The sequence below is a fragment of the Passer domesticus genome, chromosome 7 (genome assembly GCF_036417665.1).
Source record: "Passer domesticus isolate bPasDom1 chromosome 7, bPasDom1.hap1, whole genome shotgun sequence".
In the NCBI taxonomy this organism is placed as follows: Eukaryota; Metazoa; Chordata; class Aves; order Passeriformes; family Passeridae; genus Passer; species Passer domesticus.
Window position 1 is genome coordinate 47252757 of NC_087480.1, and position 22153 is coordinate 47274909.

Consider the following 22153-nt stretch of genomic DNA (forward strand, 5'->3'; position numbering starts at 1 on the left):
CACATCATGCCCATGAAAATTTACATAAAAGATAATGCATAATAATAAGAGAAGTAAGGGTATACTGAACTGGACAAGTCATCAGTTTTCAGAAGGTTTCTACCACTCCCACTTTTACTTTTACTGGGTCTGCTTATAAAAGATGATCTGGCTTCATTTGGACTCCAACCAGGTAATGTAATTGATGTGGCTTTTGATCGACCAGGGACATTTTCCAATATATCTTGGCAGCCCATGAGCCTCACTTCCAGGGTACCTAGAAGAAGATGGACAATGATTTATGAGAGTTTTCTGCTCTTAAGTAAACCAAGTGAATGACTAATGACTGATTGATGGCAATAGCTCACATTCTGACTCCCACAGGGTATAACAGAAAGATCAGATGAAATCAAAAGACAAATCCAGGACACACATATATATTGAAAATAAAAGCATTAAAAGTCAACTATGTGTGACTCAACCTTCTAGAAAAGAGCAACAGTTCACCAAGGTAACACAAGTTTTTGTTCTGTGTCTAGAAGTCTTTTTGTCTTGGGAACCTAACTGACTTGGGTAAACAATGTTGTATTTTAAGACTGACAAATTTAAAGTTTTCTATTACAGCAATGAATCTTGCAGAGGGAGCAATAACAATTTTAATGAGTTTTATATAACTAGTTAATACTGGATAATATTAACCAACTACTAACACTACAGATTTGTGTAAGAAATCACACACTAGAAATCACATTTGCCTGCTGCATGTCAAATTTGTGTCAGTACATAATTTAAAATCATTCAATTGTTGCAACTTTATTGAATTTGGATTTATGAAAGCTGAGACAAGAAGCTACTCTTCAACAAGCTATTTTTCCAAATCTTCTGCATCTTTAACCAAATGAGGTGTAGAGGCTGCTTTTCAAATTGAAAAGTTTCCTCCAGCAGCACAAGAACATCTGAACACCACAGATGGTTACAAGAATGGTAGGCTGGCTTCATCCTGTACAAGATAACATCTATGAAACTGTGACACCACTGACTAACAAAATCAGCTACTAAAAGTAGTGAAATTAGCCAGTTCATAATCAGTGTCAGTTAGAAATGCAGCTCTGAAATGCAGTCTTCTTTTGATAGCAAATGTACTTAACCAGGACACTTAAAAGTATTCTTTTGTAACAGAAACTTAAGTCAAACTTAATCTAAAAATGATCTGGCAACATCATAGCCCACAGAACAGACAGCAAGAAACCAGTCTAAGAAGAAATCCCAACCTGTAGGAAGCTAACAGCCGTAAGTGACAGCTAAGCATTAGGCTATGAAGACAAAGAGATGCTATTGGCTTCCGAAACAGGTTAAAAGGTAAAAGAATACTTCATTCCCAAACTCTGTTTAGAAAAAAAAAAGATATTAATAAGCAGAAAAGCTATACTCTTGTATAAGGAATGGATGCAAATCAGAAAATCACGTTGATGCACTTAAAGATGTGTGACAGTAGCATTGCTCTATTTCTCACAAAGCATTAGAGGCAAAACACAGAGACACTGTTCATTTAAATCCAGCTCAATACAGAAGCTCTTTGTGCAGGCAATATGAAAGTGAAACTATTAAGAACTTCACAAGCATGTAGCTTTGTCAATTTCTATTAAAAATTTTCATAAGTATCAGTAAATCATGTTTAAAGAGAAATTATAGTCACTATAAGGTATCTGACTCTTCATTATGTGTTACAGGAAACAGAAAAAAACCAAGTTGTTTTAAACCCAAGGCATGATACTTCCTGCCTGCAGTCACTGATTATTTGAGTTTTCATTTGATGAAAAAAGTTGTTCTTACCACACAACTTTACAAGGACTCTCGGCTGAGGTTCTGATAAACCACAGTGCAAGAGAAATAGACTTGCTCCATATTATTATTATTACTATTATTATTATTACTACTACTGTAGCTTAGCAGAAGAGTTCCTCTTTTATTTTAAAATATAACCCCACAGTATTTCAAAATTAAATTCTGTTTTATTTCTACATGTATATTATATCTACATGTGTATCTGTATTATGTATACATGACATTTGAATTACAGGTGTTTTATTTCTTATAAACTTAATCTGTTAATAATAGGCTTAATAGTTACATGCAAAATGTGTTAGGAAACAAAACATAGAATCAAACCTATCTGTTCTAGGAATTCTAGACCACAGACTAAATAAATTTAGAACAGCAACATACCCCCAGGTAGTCAAAGCATGTTTTTCTTTAAGAATGCTGTGAGGCTAATGTTCAAGACCTTTGTTAAGGTATCGTTCATCTGTTGAAACCCTACTTTCAATGAAGGACAATTCCAGGTGAACCCAAACTATGAGACTTTCCTAAGTCACATTTATATATAAATGTGGTTCCTCACAGTAGGACAAGTCTCTTAAAAAAATCACCCAATCTTATTTGCAAGGAAAACAGTTGACACCAATGAACAATAATCTCCTATGATTTCATGTATGTTTGTTAGGACCTCCTTCTTTGGATTAAAAATAAAATGCATGACTTGGTAGTATAAATCTCACCTTCCAGAAATCCATTGAGGGCCAGTGGGTAAAACAGGAACTGGGAGAAAAGCTGGGTGCCTATCTCCAGCTCTGTCACCTACTTGTATGATCAGGGCAATTCACTGAACTCTTCTGCAACTTAGTTTCCCTATCTGTAAAATGGGTATAATGATACTTATACATCTTGATGATAAGCACATGATAGTCTCAAGATGAAAGGCATTTGGTAAATGCTAGCAATATCATTCCATAGGGAGCTATTTAATGCCAGAGTGTCACATTTTCAATAACGTTATAAAAAGGTAAACAAATGAATCAAAGAAACTTATCTGCATTTTTTGCAGTGTATAGACACTTGGAAACTCTAAATGCCTTTGTCTAGGAAAAGAACAACAATTACATATGTCCAGTAAGAAATATAGTTGGCATTAAGGCTTGTTTTAAATCATTAATTAAGATCAAAAAAGGAAAAACAAAAAAGCTCTTTAAATCATACCTGTTAAAGCTGCTGGTTTGGACAGTGTACTGTACTGGTTTTGGGTAGATATTACACTCTGACGAGGACTTAATGTGGGTGAGGAGACTAATGAAAGCTCTTCTATAATAATACTGCTTTTGGGATGGTTTTTAGGAAGTTCATTCAATCTCTGTTCCAGTGAATACTTCAAGAGGTCCAGCTTCTGGCTTGATTCATTAAATCTTGCCTGTGCCTTTTCAAAATAAAAAGAATTTGAAATAGTTCATTTTTTTTCCCTTAAAGAACCTTTAAAACAAAGTATCAGAAATTGTAATGACAAATTACTTCTGAAAGTGCCTTTCTGTCGGTAACTTTCCCAGATCCAAGTAATTTCATCACATTTTTTGCACCTTCTGCTACAGCGTACTCTATCCTAAAATGATGCCGTAATTCTTCCATTCGGAGTTCAAGAGGGCTTATCACAGGTTTTGCTGCAAAGAGATATAAAAAAAAAACCTTCATTGAAGATAACAACCAGGTTTAATTTCTTTAGTATCAACCCCTCCTCCATATAAACAGAGGGGAGAAGAAAAAGGAAAAAAAACAGAAGAGATTTGGTAGTCCAGTATTGGTATTTGGTAGTCCAAAGAGAAACTTGAAGTATGTAATAAAAGTAAAATGTGATATTTTAAGCATCTACATTTGAATGAAGAAATAATTGATCAGGGTCTCAATTCAAGAAACAGCTCCTACTTCCTGAAGAGCTATAATTGCTAGAAGATCTGAAAAAAAGAAATATCTTCAGGGGAGTTAAGGGACAAAACTGAAATGTCCCAAATGTTCAACTGGCAAGGAAGTTTTGGGACTTCAACACTTCTGAACTACACCATGAGCATTTATCTTTTAAACTGCTCTGCAGCCAAGCAGATCCCTGATCAGTTTCTGATAATCCCCCTGGCTCACTTGAAATCCCATGGAATCTGGCTTCTGCCAGCACAGAGAAATGTGAGAGATTCCATGCACTGCCTTTGCCAAATGGCCTGGGTTAACCATTCTAATGTCCACATCTTAGAGTGCTTAGATATCCTAACCAGAGCACTGCTGAATATATTCCTTTCTGTTTGAAGCACTAAGAGTAGTAGGAACACAAAAAGGCATCTGAAAGCCCTTTCTAGCTTGAATTTCTTTTCCTTTTAAACAAATCATATACATAATCCATGTGCTAAAATGGGGTGTTAAAAAGTGGTGTGGAAAAACAAATACAGAAACCAAACACCTCACACACCACAAAACAAAGTACGAACACACATTTTTCATTACCTAGGATATATACAGGCCCTGACTACAAGCATTGTCATACAATGTCAATATTCAGAAATGCACACAAATAAAGGTCAAGACTTAGAGATATACCCATATGCCTGTAAGTTTCTAGTGTTATTAGAGCTCAAGAATAATTTTTTAAAATTATTTGAAGATTTTCAATGAAATCGAAGTTTAAAAATACTTCTGAAATGAAGCATGAGTATTTCAAGCCAGGTCATTTTAATAACACTTTTTTTTGTTCCTTTTAGTGTTTAGTGTTTAGTTAAGTAGTTGTTTAGCACTCAATCTAGCCTAAATACCTATAAAACCAGGAAAAATTCTCCTCCATCTGTCCTACCACTAGAAATAATAAGGTCAGTCTATTAAAGTATGACAAGCAGGCTTTGTACTGGCATCAGATTTTTTTTAGCATCACAATAGAAAGATGATATGCTATAAAAAATCACTAATTATTAAGACAAAAGAAAGCATGCATGAAATGAGAAGGTAGACCACAAAGAAAAAATGGGCAGCATAAAGCATAGAAAGGATGATAAAGAGAGATGATATTTCTCTTCATTACAATGAAGGTATTTTCCTTCACATTCCTTCAGATGTTTTTGGCACCCCAAGACACAAAGTTTTGCCTAGTCTCTGGTTATTTTTGGTTCATGCAAGCTGTATCAAACGTTCCTAATAGAAATTTATGTTAAGTCTGCATGCATATGGGTATATATCTATATGACATTCTGACATTAATGATTCATATTTTCTTTCTACACCATCACCATTATCAAAAGCCAATTCATTGGTCTGGACTGCCTGAAGAATCTGCATCCTTATAACTTCTATTTTTGTCTTGCTGTCCTGAAGCATCTGCTGAGCTGTGGCAAGAAGTTTTCGATCCTAGGAAAACAAACAGACAAGCTGAAATGAGAAACTTCTTCATAGACAAGACAGACTGAAAGTTTCAAAACACACATACTTAGGAACAAGAACTAAACCTATGCACTTCATAGAGTATAGCATTAGGCAAACTAACCACATTAAGATATTAGTGAAAATTAAGTTAGGACAGAGGCATTGGTTCATTAAAGACTGTAAGCCACTCCCAGGGAAACTGTGTGTGTTTCAAGGTGAGTAAAGGAGGCATGATCTAGAAACATTACATGTGTAGATTAATATTTTGTAATCTGATACTAAAGAAAGGAGAAGCTATTAAGTGCAAAATACTTCTGAAACTATGTAGAATGTCTCTAATTTACTTTGAGTATTGTAAAAGCTCTTGTAACAGACAAATTTGCTAGACTAAGCCTTCATAAAAGTAATTGCACTATTTAACCTGAGTTGATTTTCAATACTGAAATTAGAAATATGATGTTGCTTACACAGCACATTAAGTCTGCAGTACATTTTTCTGAACAAATGAAAGCTGAAGATTCTTTGTATTAATATGTAACAAACAAGGCCTACTTCATTAGCTATTTCATCAGCAATCTAAGTACAGTACAGCACTTTTTAATCTAAATAAACTAAGATAACCAAGCTTCATTTTCAAAAGCAGTATCACAAGAAGCTGTTTAGAAGAACATGCCTAAAGATGAACTTTCATAAACTTCTATGGCTGCCACGTGGCTCTGTCTCTGTGTTCTGGGAACTACCAGACAGCTTAAAGGTGATCTGACTTGCAGTATGAACAACAACAAAAACAAGGTATAAGAAAATTTTAGGCAGTGTATTTGTCCTGTCCACGCTGTACCAATCAATCACAGTAATTAACAGTCAGGGCAGATGTCTACCACCCTTACAACCCAAAGAGTATTTTGGTTAGCTCATTTTGTAGCCACTCTATAACCTCATTAATAAGTTACTTTCCCATGGATATGGTTTATAATTGTATTTTTAATTTTATAATGAAGTTATCAATTACTTAAGAAGTTAAAAATATTAAATTCTTCCCTTGCCATAACCAAGAGAAAGAACTGCAGTGAAGCTCAGATCCCAGAGCTGGAAATACTGGCACCATGCAGCATACTGTGAGAAAGATCTGTATGCTGAGAACCTGACCTTCATGGAGCTCCTCTGTGACCTCACACCTTGACTTACTACTCACTCAGATATTTTAATGCTGCCCTTTGTTCTGCAGGGTACATATACCAAGATCTACACATAAAAAGCTTTGGTTTCGTGGAAAGAAATTGTGCCCCCTCTGCATACCATAGTTTCACAACTCTCAATTTTAACTTTTAGTATCAATCAACATTACAGGGAGATAGCACAGATTTCATATTTTAAGACTCCACGTTACTTATCCAATTAATGATCACACTGACTTTCCTAAATCCATACTTTCTCAAATACAGATATGAAATTTTAGAATAATCGCTGCCTCTAGCAGAGTATAGAATTTCAGTAACAGATTACAAGTCACTCTAAAATCCTGTATTAAACCTTATCCTTGCATCACTCTGATGTATATATATGCTGGAAGTGTTTCTTTGTCTGTATCTTCACTTTTATCTTATTTTTGATCTTGCTGCTCTTGATTATCCCTCACAGTCTCTTACTGGAATGGATTTGCTTGCTCAGGAGCAGCATTAGCCCTTCAGTGTAGAGCAGAGGCAATCCAGTGTTCCAGAGATATCCTTAGGTTTTAAATAGATCACATCTTCCGAATCAAAATGTATGTGTAATGCTCAGCAGCTCTCTTAATGCTGGAGGCTGAATACAAAGCATTTCAATGCATCTTCTGAGTACAGAAGGACTTACAGTGCCTGTAAAACTGATCTGCAAAGCTGTCATGGGATCTCAGAGAACCTACACACATCCAAGGAAAGATGATCGTTATCTCAGAAATGTTCAAGTCCAAATAGGTTGAGCTGAATGTTACTGAAGCAAGTTAAGTACAAAGGGAAAAGCTTCCCATGAGATGATGGATTTATTAACAGACTGCTTTTTCATTTTTAGAAAACAGATTATAACCTCCCTCCATTAAATTTAGGTCTCAACATAATACAACAGATTTGAAATTAGATCATATAGTACACTTGAAGAAAGGTCACAAATGAATTTAATATGTTTAAAGATGGTCCTGTGACTACTTTTTAAAGAACTACAGGATTACTGGGATTGGATTCAAACTGGGGATTTTCTGCCCCTTTTGCCTACCCCATCCAGATGGTTGGATTCTTTTAAGCTCTGCTTTTTAAAACATAATCAGCATGCTCAAGGCTACCGTTCAGACTTACCAAATAACTCACTACTGAGCAGAAAAAAAAAAAGAGAGAATGAATACCCACCATTTCCATCCTCTTTGCTGAAGTGGCTGGCAATGCTTTTGTGCTTTCCAGCTTGCTCTCTCCAGCCCAGTTACTATATAGTCCCAATGTGGCAGGCTCATTTAAGCATTTACCAATCACAAATACAAGATTCAATCATGGATTTTAATTACATACCTCAATCTAAAGCAAACCAGAATTTATCTTCTCTACCTAGTCTGATCAAAGCCTGCTAACAATGTCTAATATTACAACCTGAGTGTTTAGTTAAGTTTTTCAGCCTGTTATAAGGTTACTTACCAAGGGTTTATTAGAAACCTAATTAATGTATGTCTTTTGATCCATTTGGGTCAGCTAATTATTAGTTTTAAGTGTACCTGATGTTAAGTACATGGCCCCAGAGAATGCAGACTCCAAGGGTTTCCAGGAGCTGAGGGACTGTGGTGGATGGACAGCATTCCCAGGTCCTTAGTCATAATGTGCACTCCAGCTATTTCTTCTATTTGCCCCCAGCTAGTATGTTACAGGTCACTTTCAGATAAGGCTACCTGGGACAGAAGGAACCTGATGGCACCTCTGGTCCATTGAGTCTAAACTCATTTTCTGGGAGAAAGCAGTGCTCCCTGCTATTTTTTCAAGGTATAAGGAAGTAATACAGTAGGCAGACACAACGTGATCTACCTCTCCACCAACACCTAGCCCAAATTCAGTCAAAAACATGAAGTTCCTTTCCAACAATTTCTAGTTAAAATCAGTTCTAAGGGGTACCAATGTAATTCCCAGATTCCTACTCTTCCAGCCAAACACTTCCTTTTAGTAAGCTGACTGACCCAGATAGGTGCTGCCTCAATTAAGATCTTAAAACATTTTGATTTTACTTACTACTGTCTGGACACAAAAACATCTAACCAAGCTACTATACACTATTTGTTAGATCTACTCTTGTGTTTCCCCTTAGTCTGCAAGTTAATCTCCTTAATGATTTAAATAAAAGTAAATGAAAAGAACAGTTCATGAGTAATGAATGAAAGGTGAAGGGGAATGTAAGTAGAGGATCCTTCCCTCCCTTTTTTCTCATTTGAGAACTAGGACTGCCTTATACTCAACAAAATGTCTTGTTGGGGTTTTTTTTGGTTTTTCTTTGTTAGTTTCTGGATTTAGTTTTGTTGACTTTTTTGATTTTGTTTTCTTTAATTTCAAAGGTTTGGATTGTCTTTCACTTGAGTTAAGGGATCCTTAGCATATGATGAATTCTATTACACAGAAAAGAATATGTAATAAGTCAAACCCATTTAGAAGTTAGCAAACACTTTCCCTCCACCTCCTTGGAAAAATTATGGTGCTTTCAAGAGAGAATGAGTGCAAGTACTTAAAATTCAGATATAATAGTAAGTGTGGCTTTATTTTTAATTTCTCTTTATTCTACCAGTTTCTACCTCTATATTACCACACTTCTTTAAAAAGAAATTATTTCAATGTGTATTTTACGTGTATCAATGCAAGTTATGACATCTCTATCAGAATACTACACAGATCCTATTGAAGCGTTTGGCACAGATCTTTTTACTGCTAGCTACAACTAGATGACAAGTTCAGAGAATACTTGGCAATAGTGCCTTTGTTGTAATTATCGTGCACATTACAATGTTAAACTAATGCATCTTTTTTTTTTTCAGTGGAGCTAGGAAAAACACCAGACACCAGTCAGTCCTACCAAGCTTTGCTGCTAAGTGAATCCCACGTGGTCAAAGATTACTAGATGTACTAAATTTAGTAAGCCGGATTTATTATTTAGGTTGAACTGCATGTGCACAAACTGATAAAACAATCACTTCAGTGGGTATCAAACCACAACAAAAAATGGTATAGTAATTTGTAGCAGATTTAATGGAACTGTTTAACAAAAATATAGCTCAAATGAAAAATACTGAAGATGCATACTGTTTATACATTGTACAGTCACATTCCAGCAATGTGAAAACCCACATTCATTTCATGATCTTTAAGCATTCCAAAGCCTTACCTTTGAAGAGCCATTGGAGTACATCTGTATCATATTTTCTGCTCCCTGTTTTACCTTCAGTTCTATATCCAACTGCTTCTTTAAGGCCATCAATCTGTTGTTTGTAGAAAACCGAGGATCGCTATTTGGAGTATCAGGAGTGCTAGGACAATCTGTGAATTAAAGGTAAGATATGAGCATGCAGGAAAAAACCCAGGAAGAAAACACCCAAACCACTCCACCAAAACCTACCTTACACTCTATTCTATGAAGTTACAGGTTGAACAGAACTGGAACATCATACTTGAGAATTAAGTGACCCTCCTGTCCAGAGCTACTTTGCAACATCACAGCAAACGCGCCTTGCCATGGGAAGCTCCGAGAGCCCTGTGACTCCTCCACACGTCCTAATTCACATGAATCACTTCCGGCAGCGGCCAAACAGGCAGGTTTGCAGCTAAGCCTCCTTTTATTTCAAAGGAGATTGAATTCTTCTAGAACCTCTTGAGTCAATTAAAAAATGCAGTTTTCCATTAAGCTTTATTATACTCCTGATTTTAAATCGAAGTGTTTTAACAACAAACTTGGATAACATTATTAGATACTAATGAGCACTGTCTGAACACAGGTCTTGAGTAGATCCTCATCCATTTTAGTGTGAATACTGCAGACACTCTTTATGTCAAAATTAAGAACAGATAAAATAAGCCTTTCTGTTATTGTGAAGCTGAATGTTTCCTGCTCTGCAGTCATAAGAGAAACCTGGGATAACTGGATATATAGGCATATACTGAACAACTGACTGATCTATGGGAAGGGGAAAGCTTTTTCACTTGACAGTATTACTGTGTTTGGGTCTCCCTCTTGTTGGATTAATTTTGTAAAATGCAATTTAGTTTTATCAATTAAATTATAAAGTCAAACTCCTTAACTTTTCATAACCAGTCCATGACTTCATATTTCATATATGACTTCATATTTCAGCTTCTGCAACACAAACTGTTAGTGAACTGAAAATAAGTGGCCCCTGGACTATTTCCAACACACCTGTCCTTAGAGCTAACTATCTTCCCTAGCAATCCCGATGACTTCTCTTCCAACCTTTTCTTAAAAGAGGACAAATGATTTCCACCATAATAATTAAAAAAAAAAATTTAGTTCTTCTACCCCAACAACTAAGAGAATATCTTCTCTATGGACAAATGGTCCTGGTTTCCTGGAAGACAGTATTTACTGAATGTGAACAGTAGAATCTTTTTTCCAGTTGTAATAATTTTCCTTGTATTAAAACTAGGATGAGGAAATCTGAAATCCTCAATTACCAGAAAACACAGGCAATGCACTAGTAACTTACAAATTTTTACTTATGAGGTGTCAAGGGGAGATGTCTTATCTGCCATTTCATATTTCTTCCGTAAAAGCTTCTGATAACTACTTCTGGAGATTTAATACATTCTGCTTCCAGGTTTGCTGGATAATTTCCTCCTAAATTGCAACCTTTGCTGAGGCTACGTACAGATTTCAAGTAAGGAGTTTTAATTTCCTCTGCTGCTAATTCTCTCTTCACTTCAAGCCACTTACAAGCCTTTTACTGCATCCTCACTACTAAAAGGTAGCACAGAAAATACCAGATGTTAATAAAAAACATCTGCATTACACCTCAGCTGTTTTGTCGTTGATCCTCTCCTCAGTGTTTTGGCTTGGTTCCTCTGTGGAACTGCACTTGAACAGCTTTACCTTAAATCTGTTATTAGTAAAATAAAGATTAGCAAAATGCTTTCCTATCACTTATGTCTTCACTTTCAACTAATCCTCATCTAATAATCTATTCAAAATGAGAACAAACATGAACTTGAAAGTCACAGTGTCAAGTCTCCTTGTAAAGTAGATTCATCATATAAATGAATATTTACCAACTTTATGGTACAAGTCTCTACCACTTAAAGATCCCAGCCCTCTGATGATCCCTGTGAAGGCTGTGGGGCTCCTGAAGTCTGTTTTCACAGCTTTTAAAGATGTACACAAGCAGCCTTTCCTTGCATTAAAACAACACACAAGTTGCAAGTTCAGGACTAATTAGAGATACCATGTTTCAGGCTGCCCAGGCAGCTGTTATTATCTGCCTTTGCATGTCTCTGCTGTGAAGGTGTAACCACACCACTCACCTGGGTCATCCCAAGAGTTGGTCTGTACTTGTGGGTGTAACCTACCCTCTACTACTTAGCTAAAATTGTTGTACTATATGCTTTGTTACTAACTAATAGCAAAGGAAACTTTTCTGCAATAGGGACTAATTGCTAGGAAGAAGTAATTTTTTGCCTTCAGGCATAATGGCTGCTCAGTAAACACCCAAATACAGAAAAACATGCTTCTTAAGATATTATGTTTAAAAAAAAAAACCCAAAACCCAACAGCTTTTCAGAGATGCTTTCCAAGGGACTCCTTCTACCATCCCCCCAACCAATCTCCCCATTACTACTCAGTAAGCAGCTCGAGGCAGCTTCTTATAGAATTCAGATTAATTTTTAAATCAGCCAGACAAACCGGTTCTATGGCAGAAAGCATTGACAGTCTTAGCAGCAACACTACAAGCTACATCTGTATTAGCTCTTTCCTTTTCTCTTTGTTTGGAAGGTTGTAATGACTTTGCATGGCTAGTTATCTCAGATTTATTTATGTAAAGAACTTTACAGAGGGGGTCAAATCTCCTCTGAAAGCATTTAGCTATCTCCATAGTACATATAAGTAATAAATTCATCCAGGTAATTGCAATGAATGGAATTTCTATATATGCCTAAACAAGAGTTAAGTACTAATACCAAATTGATATTTCACTCAAAGTAGGGACTGGGGAACAGAAGAGATTCTCCAGTTTGCCCCATTTATTGGTTAATATGGGCAGTACAAGACTTGCCATTTTGGATACATTCAAGCCTTGCACTGGACAGGGCTTTGCTGGGGTACAGGTTCGGGCTCCTAGGCCCAAATATTCTTCTTGACAGTGAGCACAGAGTGAAGTAACAGATGCATTTCAAGTGAACTCCAAGCAAATAGGCATCGTATTATGCTGAACAACTATGAAAGTTATTGCTTAACACCAGTGAGTTTTGTGCAACTTGTTAGCACACATCCAGGCTGCTGGAAGAGCTGCAGTGCTGCTTCTCCACCACCTGAAATATCCTGGTTTCATAAAATATACTCACCAGACGTAAAATAAGGTAATAGAAATGATTTTTTATTTAATATTTGGATTACCTGAGGACAATGGCAGTTTTCAGTCTGAAAGGCTTATCTGAACTGTGATCTTTGCTCTTCTGAAAACCTTTTCAGTTTGAGTTTGTACAGTGCTCACCAGCAGTAACTTCTTGCTTCTAAACTGCTTTTTACCCATCACTTCTATCTAAATTATATTTATAAAGAGTAGTTACATAACTCTACTCTTCTGAGACTGATGCTCATTCCTTTGGGATCTCCTCCCCAGATGCCACATATAATATTTCTTCAGTAAGCTCAGTGTGAAATCGAGGATCCCACATAACTTTCTGAATTTGGGTTCCCAGATGGTACTGCAGCATGCTGCTTAGCTACTCAATTAGCAGCAAGTACCCTTTGGTAAATGGTTAATTTTAATCTTGTTTGAGGATATTTAATTTCAGTTAGCCTAATCAGTGTCATACCCAACAGAAATACCTGCAATGCATTTAGGCAGTGTTGAAGGGAAGAAGAAAGATGCATTGTCAGGCATTTCTCAGGGAGTCAGAAGGCTGGATCAGCACTTCAGCTGAGTCATCAGTAGGTCCAAGGCAGCAGTGGACATTCTGCACTCAGAAAACATCCAGCGCTGACCTCCTGGAAACTTCTGAAGTTCAACTGGATTTCCACTAGGTAACAGCTAATTTTAATTACTAAAAAAGTGACAGGAGATTGTTTCAAACTGCATCAATAATATTATTCTACTTTAAGGCTCCCAGAAGTTATAATGAAATTCCTATGGATATGAGCTTGTAGGTGGAGTCTGCTGTCTAAAAAGTCACTACCTATTATCAGTTTGGTTGCTACCTCTACCAGTTTCCAGTAACTGGTCTTATGTGGACACTTTGGTGTCCAACAGATTAACCCAGTCATTTGTAAGGACACAGAAATCCCCCAAACAGCCAGCCAATCATAATCTTTTAAAAAATAATTTATTTTCTTTGCAACGCCTACAGGCAAATTTGATGTAAAGTGGATATCTTCCATGTCAGGTAGGAGGATGGAAGAAAAGACATTAACTTGCCTTTGCATTAATTTTGTCCATGTTTTATCCAGTTTTAGCAAATCACTCAAAGGTTTTCCTGTCACTGCACTTCTCTATCCCCCCTAACTTCAGCTCTATGAAACAGACCAATTTGCCAATTTATAGATCTTATGTGTTTTAACTATACATCTAATTAAATCAGTAACTTGCTGTAGGTAAGCTATTTCAGTCTTATACCTTCCTGAGTCATATTAGAAACCACAGTCTGTACTGCTTTTGACACAAACACAAACCCACCAATTTAATCTCTGCCATTGTACAGAAGTATGTTTTCTAGACACAAAATTCTTCATCTCTGAAACAGAAGTAATCATCCCCATGGGACACATTACATCTCTCAGACTTTCAGCAATAACGATTGCTAGGGTTGTACTACTCATTTTATGTTGCTAGATTCTGCTTCCCTTTTAAGTGTTGACCTACAAATTTTAAAATTCTGCATCCTTGTATGACTAATACACTGCACAACAAGGGCAGACTTGGGTACAAAGTCCCATTTCTAAAACAAACTTAGATTCATCAGCAATCCCTATAAGGTAAAGTACACCTATGTTGTGCTAAAAGTTGTTTCTAAATCACATACCCACTGTCAAATCTACCCTCACATGCTGTAATAAAGCTGTTTGACAAACTGCACTTTCTGGTTAAAGTTTAGTACCAATTCTTCAAATAATTGTAAGCTTTCAACTCTAGGCAAACTACCACAAAGACAACTAAACTTGCTTGGAATGGAATGTTATTAGAACAGATTTTTCTACAGTAGATTCCTTAATGCTACATTTAATGATTTCAGCATGTATTGATTACACTGTGCTGATTAAAAAGCAGTTACACTAAAAATTAGTGGCTTGTTAAAGAGCAATACAAGTTACTGCTCGATACCATAAGCAACAGAAAGAGTCACAACAGCCTGTGTAGCATTTCTCAGCTCTGTATTGGGAGCACTTTACACATATATGTTCACACCCACTTTTCAGATACAGGAACACAGGAAGATTAAATGATTGCTCTAAGTTACCAAAATGGTCTTTCAACTAGTCAACAGAACAGTCCAAAAATCTTTAGAGTTCAGGCCTGACAACTCAAAGGGATCAGCTCAATGAATCTCAATCCTGTCTTTGCTACTTAGAACCTGAAAAAACCTACCCAGTATATTCTGTTATACAGGGAAAAAACACAGGGCTTTAATACTGAAATGTATTAAAGTGCACAAAGAGAACAAAAACCTTGACTCCTCCAGCTCTTGAACCCTCTTTACCTTATTTTCAGCATTCATGATCTTCACAGTCTAAAAATTTCCCATATATTTCCATCTCTTTTAAATAACTTGTTACTAAGTGACCAGGAGAAGGTCAAACACAAGCTAAAGTGAAAAGCAGTAACAATGAATAAAGATAATTCTGGAAACAATGCACTTTTTGGGGAGCTCCCATATTCACCAGTAAATGGGTTATTAAATTCACTGTCTATTTTAGCAAAAGCAAGAATTCCCTAAGTGAGGTATCTGGGACCTGTCCACTGAGGTATCTTATGTCAGATGGCAGTCACCTTCAGGGTTATGTATCTATGTACTTCCTCAATATCATGTGTGTGTGTGCACATATATCTACATGCACACACACACAGCTGGCATGTCATAACTTTTATATCACCGACTTTATTTTGCTAAGGCCAAGCTCACCAATACCTTAAGTCAAGGCTAAGGCTTCAGTATTAAAAATCAAAATATCACTAAGATGACTTGCAGCCATTTGTCTCAAGACAGACATTTACTGATAGTGCTCCCCCTCCATGTACTACTGACCATGAATGAGGAAGGAGACAAGCACTTAAATTACAAGGCAAATATTACAAAAAACTCAAGCACTTCAACTTCAGAGGGTGGGGTGGGTGCTTCCAAACATTTTATCTAAAAAGAGGTATTAATGGAATTAAAGATTACTTCTTTTTTTTTCTCATTAAGATTATGCAAAATATTCTATTTAAATGGGTCTTGCATGGGAATACCTGATGTGATACTTTACAGGGAATATAAAGATCTCAACAGAATTTGCAAGCTTTTCTTGCGTATTTCCATGATTAAGACTGTACAATCTATCTACTACTAACACCTAGAACAGAATGGCATATAAAAACACAGTTCTAAGAAGTTTAGCACACATCAAAAGCATGTAGAAGCACATAAGATCAGCCACAATCTTTTATCCTTTGAATGCCTCCTGCATTTCCCAAGACATGCACAATGACAATATTGCTCATTAACTCATTATGATAAGGCTTTTAAAAATGCTACACTGCAAGGAAGCATTCCAACATGAGCATTTCTGTGCTCATCCACTTTTCAAGTTCTACTGCTAGATGAATTTTGCAAATTATGTCTGCACAGATTTTTAATATTTGGTCTATACACAGTTTGTATGCAATTCTTTTTCTGTTCCACTCTTCCTGTTCCTTTAAAAGCCACGGTCCTGTCAACACTGAAGCAGGTTTTTGAAAACCTTAGCTGACATGGAAGAGAATGCCTCATGCCTACCAAAAGCCCAATGGCTGTCTAGAAGCATACGTGATTGTATTCACTTCCATTTCATGCTGCAGCAACCACTTAGCCTCACTAGTTCCAGCTGTGTCCCTGCTGCACCTCTTGTATCCTCACAGAGATGAAATGCAAAAGAGAACACTGCACAGGCCAGACACGGACATCTGAACACCTCTGCAGAATGTCACTGGGCCAGACCATGAACTGCAGACATCACCCACCACTATCTCCTAAATTCTCACTGTAACCAACCCTTCATCACAAGGATGATGCAGACTTTTGTTCTACTGCCCAAGCTTCCTTAGGCTTGGCATTCATTTCACATGAATCTTCAATGGCTTGTGCACATTATTAACATTTTGCCAAGAAGAGTCTGTGCAATGTGAAATCACCAGGCTGGCAGTATCTCCCAGGCCATTCCACAGAGCTCAAAGAGGAGTGTTTACTTTCACAACATTCCATCTTAAAATACCAATCCTGGTATTTTTAAAAAATACATTCAAAATTAGTATTGACTTGCTGCCATGCCACAGAAAATACTAATTAGAACCATCAACTACAACCATTCCGTGAAAACAATTTCAAATTGTCTTTAAAATAGTAGCTTTGCTGTGGAAAAGGCTAGAGACTAAACAAATTGTAAAAAATGTCACTGTAAGAAATGTTTGATAAATTAAATAACAGCACAACTAGAAAACATTTTTAAGTTAAGTCTTAAGTTTAAAACACCAAAAACTAACACAAATTTTAAGTGTAAATATAATTTTTCCTGCATTGAATAAAAAGGTGCATCAATGCTGATGTCTACAGTTTAATTCAGAGAAAGTCACTGGAAGAGTTCATGAAATTTGCTTTCACACAGAGAAAAGTTACTAGGAAACATTACAGTGACTGAGAAAATATTTTAGTATGTTAAGAACTGAAAGTGAAGAACTCATAATCCATAAACGACACTGTTCCCTAGAAAGAAGTTTAAAACTCAAAGGTACTGGATACTGATTTGTGAGTCCAAACAAAGAGACATACATAAGTAACAAGCTCACCAGCTATGGATTTGCTCGTTCACAAAGCAATTTTTTCAAGTGAAATGGGGAGAGCTTATCTCAGCTACAAAGAAAAAGTGATTTCACAGTAATGCATGGTACCTGCAACATCTTCGAGATCTGTTACAACAATGTGTGCATTTAGCTCCTGTAATTTATGATGCAAATCTTCTAACTTCTTATTAGATTTTTTCAAAATGTTGTCCACATATGCCAAGTTCTTTTTATCCGTTGTGACCTTCCTGAGGTTCTCTGCTCCCTCCTTGATTTTAAGTTCCTTTCTTATTTCTCGCTTGATTTGGTCCTTTATTTCATCCAGCTTCTGCTGTACCATCGTATCTGAGAAGTCCAACTTCTGGCCAGTGCTCACATTCTCAGAGGTTACAAGGCCTTTGGCATCCCCCTAGGAAGAAAAACAGCAATATAATCACCAGGCAACACTGTTTCTGACAACACACACTTACAGTGCCCAGCACTCAGGTCGCTGTAGTTAACCCTGTAAGGCCATTCACTAACCTCAGGTTACACTCACATTGACCTAAAGCAACAATATCACAAAATATGATGATAACTGGAACTACATTTTACAACAGATTTATTTTAAATTTAGTGACTTCTATACTATGCCTATTTTTAACACCAAGAGATTTAAATACTTTTGTATTTGTCATGGCTGCTTGCCTGGCAGTTATATGCCTCAGAGCTAATGAGTCATGTTTGTAATTTTATAGATTTAATTTGTGTTCTAATAGACAAGACAGATAGAGGAAAGAAGACTGACTTCTAATAGTTCTACTCTATGATGAAATTTATACATTTGTTATAATAGGTTCCTTTTAAAGATTGTTTAAGAAAATGCAGTGACGTTTGCAGTTGTTTAAAGAAATACTGGCATATCTATAAAGATTTGCCAGGTTATTACTGGAAATACATTTACCAGGTATTTTTATTTTTTAATCCTTCAAATAAAGATTATTTTTTAAAATTTTAAAATAAAAATTAATTTATGTTAAAAACCATAATAATAAAAACCCCCAAATCTTACTTTCTTGTGCAGGCAAGATAGGCTGAAATGAAAAAAAAAAAGTTGCAATGATGGAATAGGAGTTGGTGTAGTAAGGGAGCAGGGGATGAAAAGTCTTCAGACTTCCAGTACACAGAGGGTCATAATCGTGCCTACCATACATTCCCGTATCATTGAGAAATAAGAGCACAAAGGGCACATAATGGAACCTACACCAGTGAAGTTCATAAACAATTCACTACATGTGTGACAAGATTTGTGTGCCTTATGCACAGACCCTGGACAATGAGCAGACTTTAGGTCCTACCAAAAAATTCCAGCTAGAGGTAAATGAGTGAAGATCAAAGAAAGATTCTCCTGAACTTTAATTCGATCCCATCCTAACTTAGAATTTATTTAATAAATGTCTGGCCTGATTTGCATGTAACTACCCAAAAGAGCAAAATCCCACTAAAGTTTCTTAAACACTCTGAAGAAGTTGCCTTGACTTCTGAAAAATGGGGTGAACAAAAAGGCATTTTAAGGCATACTTAAAATGCAGAAAGTTTTTGTCATAAAATCAGTTATCATCACAGTAAACAGCAGAAGAAAATGTTTGGGAGGGAGTTCACAGAGCATAGCATCAGGCTAATAAACTGCAGAATGTCCAGAACACAAAACCACTACAGATACTCTACAGTAACTTGGTTTTCAAAACAATTTGGATCATGAAGGTTGTTCCTGGGCCCTACATGTCAACAGATAATGCTGGTCAAACTATTTCAATCTGTGCATATTCCAGCAATACTGCCTTCCATAAGCAAGATGCAATCTACGAGTCCTCAACTATAATTTCCCAAGTTTCCTGAATCTCTCATTAAAATTTGTCTACCCACAGATTCTACTTTTAGTACAAAACGTTAACAACTCAAAGATTCAAAAATATTCAAAGTAGTCAGAACCACCATCTTGCCACAGGATTTGACTATCAGTAAAAAAGAGGACAAGCAAGCAATTTGGAAATGACAAAGTGAATAAGAAATGAAAGGGAAAAAAACCATGCAAATTTACTTTAAGTGCACTTGTGAGTGCTTTTCTGTCAGTGCAGATTAAAATAAATAATTATGCATATGTAGAGAGGCTATTAATAGCTGGACTGGGAAGTACATGGCATTGTTTCCATATATAGGCACACAACATAGAATAGATTTTTTAAAAAAATAGAATAATCAATAGCAATGAGCAACTAGTACAAAGGTTCATGAAATGAAATGAAGGAAGCCATCCACCACGAGCTGAGTGTTTAGTTTTGAGTAAACTGAAACTGAAAAGAAATTGATATAACAACTCTATGGCAAACTACTTAAGTAACAAGTATACCCAAATCAGATTAAGATCTTTGATTTCCCTAACACATAAAAATTAAGAATATAAAAAAAGAGCATCAAGATTAGTATGCTATTACTCAGCCTTTAAAGAAAGAGATATTAAAAAATGTTTGTGAATAAAAAGCATTTATTTTTACAGCACAATTATTCATGCCTGTTCTGTAAGCTTTCTAGAAATAAACTTATGTATCACCTGCTTCCTTAAAGCAGGATATTATACTTTTTCAAGTTCAGAGGAGAAAGACAAATGAGAAATGTAAAAAACCCCAAATCAAATAACAAAACCACCAAAACCCAAAAGAAAACCTTTTTTCTATGCTGTAATAGCACCTGAAGTTTGCTAAAATTATGCCAGGAATGTACACTTCTCAAACAGAACAATGTAATTAAGATATAAATAATTCAGAAATATTATTCACTGGGGTTTACCAAAGAGACTTCAGTTAATTGTTCATCCATTGTACAATAATGTATTTTGTTACAGGGGAGGTTTTTATCCCTCTACAAGCCCTATATCCCATCTGTTAAAGTGATGTTATGTTCTTCCATAAAAAGGTTTTTGGAGCCCTTGTTCCAGACAGAGTCCCTAGTAAGCCTTCAATGAAATTAAATCTCCATGATCATTAGTAATTTGCCTTTGGAATTTGCAGTAATTGAGTTGAAGTTCTCCTCAGCCTGAGCAGTCTCAGCCGCATCTTCGTCCCTGGATTTGAGGATTTCAGGAGAGACTTTTCTTCAATCTGCTTTTGAGACAGTAGAGAGTTCACTAGTGTGGATAACACTGGAAGCTGGTCACACTGCCTGTGCACTTAAACATTCTTTTTAAAATCTCCCCAACAGCCACAGAAGATACTCCTTCTCTCTCTCCTGTCATCCAGAGTTAATTATACTTTTGAGCAAAAAGTATTCTCTGACCTAGTTATCCAGATGTGTCACCTGGCACAAAGGTCACCGTGAAATAAATTCTTCCAAGGAGGCAACTGTGCACTCAGTGACCCCTGAAGGTCACTGGGAATGCAAAGCAACAGTGTGTTCTGCAAGGGAAGCTGCTCTGCTCCTTTGAGACAGAGCCTCATGCTGCAAAGATGAGCAGCCTCAAAAGTGTCCCAGTTTAAGATGATGTCCACAATGGCACAAGACAGAACATCTAATAGTTAAATCAGTGAAATGAGGTAGGATTTTTTCTTTAAGAAAAGCACCTCCCAAGTGCCAATTCAAAACTGCACTTTTAAACTGAAGTTACTTAAAATACAGCATATTCCAGCTTTATTAGATGACAACCTACTACCAAGTCTCTGCTTAGAGTTGAATATGCTTTCAAGAAACTATTTTTCTCATTTGGATAAACTCCCTCCCAGGGTAAACCTCACATCCTTTAGGTTGTAGGTGTTCTGCCCACTCAGCCTGAAAATTAAGTGTAAAAAGAAACAACAATTAGGGGCAAGGCCCAAGTCTTTTCCTTTGCAGCGCTCAAGCAGGCAGTGTGCAAAGACAGAAGAAACAACTCACATTCTCTATGCCAAGAAGCTATCAATGAACTTTGCACTACTCTTCCTTACTCTCCCTTTCCAAATCATTTAACATAAAATATCTTAAGAGTGGAAATGCTCTAAAACAGGTAATGACTAAACCACTCTTGCTGGCAAAAGAGACAACGGGCCTCACTGCTTTACAGTCCAAGGCAAAAGAATGGGCAGCCAACTACTGATTCTCAGTTTCCTTTTAAATTCAGGTAGTGTTCTGACTGCTGGTTAAAAGAGAGGGGCCAATCCTTGCTGGGTGATCCCAGTACTGGACAGCTCAGCAGAGCATCCTTTCCCCTTGTGCCACAGCAAACTGCTGGGAGCTGGCTCTCGCCGAGCAGCGAAGGGCAGCGTCACCCCCCAGCCTGCAGGCACGGACAGCAGGGAGAGGCAGCCTCTCTGCAAATACATGTGTCTGAGCCACTGCAAACTTCTGAAACATTTCAGTGTGTAATGAAACTGGAGATATGCTTACCACAATTAACTATCAAGGACCACAAATTAGATACTACTGCTTAATTAAAAAAAAAAAAGAAGGAAAAAAGGAGTCCATTTATGCAGCCTTCCCATTGCAGAGGGCTCAACCTCACTTCGATTGCTGGCTCAAAGACTATCTATTTACATAGATTAATTCAAGATGCCAGCCTTCAACCTCTGTACTTCTGGGAAATGTTTTAAGTATAGTTGCTGAAAATAATGAGTAGTGGTCTGAACATGTCTTTTAATTATACAGCCTATTCTGGCTGGTGTGGTGAAAGAGAATAGTAATACTGTTTATGAAAACCATGTGGGGCTTGCACTT

The 22153-nt window shown here is 36.6% G+C and overlaps 1 protein-coding gene and 1 long non-coding RNA gene across 3 annotated transcripts in view; one reads left to right on the plus strand and one right to left on the minus strand.

Annotated features, from left to right (window-relative positions):
• Window positions 1-22153, minus strand: part of PKN2 (protein kinase N2) — a 55116-nt gene that overhangs the window by 13310 nt on the left and 19653 nt on the right. For both annotated transcript variants that reach the window (XM_064428335.1, XM_064428336.1), the window contains exons 2-7: window positions 17540-17840; window positions 9583-9734; window positions 5070-5187; window positions 3322-3467; window positions 3016-3229; window positions 71-256 (exon numbers count right to left, since the gene is read on the minus strand). In XM_064428335.1, coding sequence (XP_064284405.1) covers window positions 71-256; window positions 3016-3229; window positions 3322-3467; window positions 5070-5187; window positions 9583-9734; window positions 17540-17840 — 1117 coding nt within the window. The remainder of the gene's footprint in view (window positions 1-70; window positions 257-3015; window positions 3230-3321; window positions 3468-5069; window positions 5188-9582; window positions 9735-17539; window positions 17841-22153) is intronic.
• LOC135305111 (uncharacterized) lies at window positions 11830-17686 on the plus strand. Its single transcript, XR_010366396.1, has 2 exons — window positions 11830-13446; window positions 17359-17686. It is a non-coding gene; the product is annotated as an uncharacterized LOC135305111 (long non-coding RNA).